At 32.0% G+C, this 3,730-nt stretch overlaps 1 protein-coding gene across 1 annotated transcript; it reads right to left on the bottom strand.

Moving 5' to 3' along the window:
- Positions 1 to 2,358: 2,358 nt before the first annotated feature.
- LOC101658240 (olfactory receptor 6C76-like) lies at positions 2,359 to 3,299 on the bottom strand. The gene is given in 2 exon segments (XM_013008675.2): positions 2,359 to 2,693; positions 2,696 to 3,299. Coding segments are annotated over 2 exon segments (939 nt in total).
- Between the last annotated feature and the right edge of the window lie 431 nt (positions 3,300 to 3,730).

Below are 3,730 nucleotides of genomic sequence, written 5' to 3'. Positions count from 1 at the left end.
TCTTTTGAACACCCACACTTACGATGTTTTGATAATGTATCATTTAAGTAAAGTTCAACTGCTTTTCTCAAATTTTTGGTCTAGCATTATCATGTTTGAATTCACCTGAAAACAGAAGAAATGGCTGATGTTGATTGAAATGTTCTAAAAATTCCAGTTAATTATATTTGGCGTAGAAGGCTATTCAAGCCTCCTATGTCCTTTCTACTTTTTTGGTGAACTTTTTCTATTAATGTATCAACTGTGTGGTAGAAAGAGAGTTTAAACCTATGCTTCTGTTTGTCCTTTTGAGTGTTGAAAGTTAAAGTGTCACACGACTTATCAATCCATTGTTGATTGTTGACTCACAGATTATCAGACATAATCACAATAAACTTACAAAGACTGGAGTACTTTTATATGTAATTACACTTTTAAAAGAGTGGTTATGTTGCAACTAGAGATTGGTTGTGAAAATCTGAGTTTGCTAGAAATCACTGAGACCACTATGTGAAAACTAATTGACTTGGAAACGATAATAATATTTATTTCATACTTTTATTATTTATAAATTATGATAATAAAATTTAAAATAAAGTTTCTGTATGCATGTCTCTATATATATAGATACATAAATATATGATTTTAACATTTAACAGTGATATTTTCGTCAATTTTGTTTCATTTCCTTTAATTTACTGCTCAATGATTTGCAAAGTTATTATAATTTTCCTAGATAAATGTATAACAAGCCATAATATATATAAATCTTTAGATATGTATATAGGTTTATGTATAGATAAATGGATAAATTAGAAAGAGACAGACTTGGCTATAAAAATTGACAAACACATAATTATTTTTGTCCATATGCATTGATGGATCTCACACTTACCACAATACTTTCGATAAGAAATGAGAAGCACGTATTCAAAAAGGTACAGAATTAGCACAAAATATTGAAAAATTAAAACCTTTAGAGAGGAAAATAAAATAACAGAAAGTCCCAAAAAAGAAAATGTAAATCCAAGATATGTAAGAACAGAGTCCACTATACCTCTCAATTTCAACTGAAGTGATTAGAAAATTAAAAATATAATAATATTAAATACATTTAATATTTTTGCAGAGACATGATGGCACAAAAAATCATATATGTGTTTTAGAAATTCATACTGTTATAGCACTTGTCAATTTTTCCATAATCTTCACTGTAACTGTTTCTGTAAGACATTGGTAAAAGGAATCTTTTTTTCTGAATGAGGAAGAAAGTAGAGTAAACATAATTTGAATGAAAGTTTAAGAAAAAATAGCATATTGATAGCTAATTAAATTATTTTCCTTGCACACGTAATGTTTGTGCATGAAGAAGATAAAGTAGAAGTAAATACATGAATAATAAGTATAGTGATTTTCTAAACATATGTTCTTATAGATGTAGAACTTATTATCATTATGAACTTCTTAAGAATGGTTCTACATCAATGTGGGGATTGTGCGAAAATGATTAAACACATACACTTCCCATACCCCAAAACATTGCAAAATAGATACTATTGTACAGCCTTGACTGATAAACACTGGATACAATTTAAGTATCATCTGAATCCCAGTAGCTTTGAAAGCTTTGGAAGATAGAAAGCACATGACTGGTATTGTCTAAATAATCATAGAAGAAATAGGAATTCATGATAGCAAAGACAAGTGAGACTTTTTTCCGAGGAGCCTCAGATGAATTCCATGCTCATATTAGCAAATTAAGAGTGGAATAGATATGAGCCAACAATCAGTAGAGTTCATTAAAGGTGTAGCCTGGTGATGGTATGCAGGCCTCATAGGAATAGCAGAGCCAGATATGTAGTAGCTTGCATATTCATACACACACATAAATCAAAATACCTACAAATATTAGAAGCACAGTTAACAATATTGATATGACACTGTTCACCAAATAACATAGGATGATAGTAATAAACCCAAAAATATACATGAAAAAGAGAAGCACAATAGGTTAAATAAACTCTTTCCCCAAAAGAGCTTACTTCATTTCTCTTGTGCACTAGAAAAATACGTCTTTTGTAATTTCTTGATGATGACTTTTATTTAGGTTTTGATTGCTGCCCAGAAAGAAATGTATTCAGCAAGTATTTGCTAATAAACACAGGCATCCTTACCTATGTAATCTTCACCTATATGAAGACTATCACCAATGCTGGTGGGTAAATATAAAATGATAATTGGACCAATGAGATAAAATTTGAGTAAAGAGAAAACAAAACCTGGAAGAAAGGGAATTTGAATGCAGTTGTGAATGGGAAATAAAGCAATGTTGATTATGCTAGGCATAGAGTTTGATGTACATCTCAGATTTGAGTCTCTTTATAGCTGACATTTATTTGAGAAACACCTTTTCAGTAAGGTCTTAAAGGCCTGTTTTACCTGTTGGTTCCTTAGGGAGTAAATGAAGGGATTTAACATTGGAGCCACAGAAGTATTCAGCACTGCTACGCCTTTGCTGAAAGCAAGTCCTTCTTCTGCTGAGGTCTTTACATACATGAAAATGCAGCTTCCGTAAGAAATGGAGACAACAAACATGTGCGAAGAACAGGTGGAGAAAGCCTTTTTTCTCTGTTCAGCAGAGGGAATTTTCAGAATTGTTCTAAGAATGAACGCATAGGAAAGAATTACCAGTGATAACGTACATATAAGAGCAATATTGCAATGATAAATCCCATCAGCTGTAGGTACGCTGTGTCCGTGCAGGAGATCAGCAGCATAGGAGAATAGTCACAGACAAAATGATCAATGACGTTGCAGTCACAGAAATCCAGTTGGAGCCCCATGATCACAGGTGGGAAGATTATAAGAAACCCAACAACCCAAGAACCAACCACAAGCCGGATGCAGAGTCTGCTGCTCATGATTGTTGTATAATGCAATGGCTTACAGATAGCCACATAACGGTCATAGGACATAACAGTCAGGAGAAAAAATTCTGTTGAACCAAGGAGAATGAAGAAAAAAACCTGGGCCAGGCAAGCATGATAGGAAATGGTCTTGTCTCCTGTAAGAATGCTGACCAAAAATCTAGGAATACAAACTGTTGTGAATGAGATTTCCAGAAGGGAGAAATTCCTAAGGAAGAAATACATGGGACTTTTGAGGTGGGAATCAACCAGAGTAAGAATGATAATCGTCAGGTTTCCAGTTATACTCAGTATATATGTGAAAAATAAAAACAGAAAAATCAAAATGTTGATGTCTGGGTCATCTGTTAATCCCAGTAGAATGAACTCTTTCACAGAAGACTGATTTTTCATATCTTAACATGTGTGTCTGCTATATCTACAAATAAAAAATAAAAGCAACAGCAACTGATTCCAGTGTTACCTTTTTGTCATTTCTGTTAGATAAAAAAATAAATAAATAACATGTGAGACCTACAATGATACAATAGATCAACTACTCATTTGTATTACATTCTGAAAATATATTTGAACTATAAAATTAAATTTATATCTGGTATGTACAGTCAGGCCAGTTTTACTGATTCACTTTTTAAATTTAAATAATATAAACCATAACATCAACTCTGATTATTGGTAACTGCATACATGTCTGAATGCAACATTATAGATTACTTTATTTTAAAAGTGATTCTAAGAACCAAAGTTAAGATTTGACTTAGTTACAAGTTGATTAGCAAATGGAAACATAAGTAAGTAAAAATGAAGCTTACACTTACATTTTT

The sequence above is a fragment of the Echinops telfairi genome, unplaced genomic scaffold (genome assembly GCF_000313985.2).
Source record: "Echinops telfairi isolate 266 unplaced genomic scaffold, ASM31398v2 ScPeMD7_7404;HRSCAF=8442, whole genome shotgun sequence".
In the NCBI taxonomy this organism is placed as follows: Eukaryota; Metazoa; Chordata; class Mammalia; order Afrosoricida; family Tenrecidae; genus Echinops; species Echinops telfairi.
This window is presented reverse-complemented; position numbering and strand designations above follow the sequence as displayed.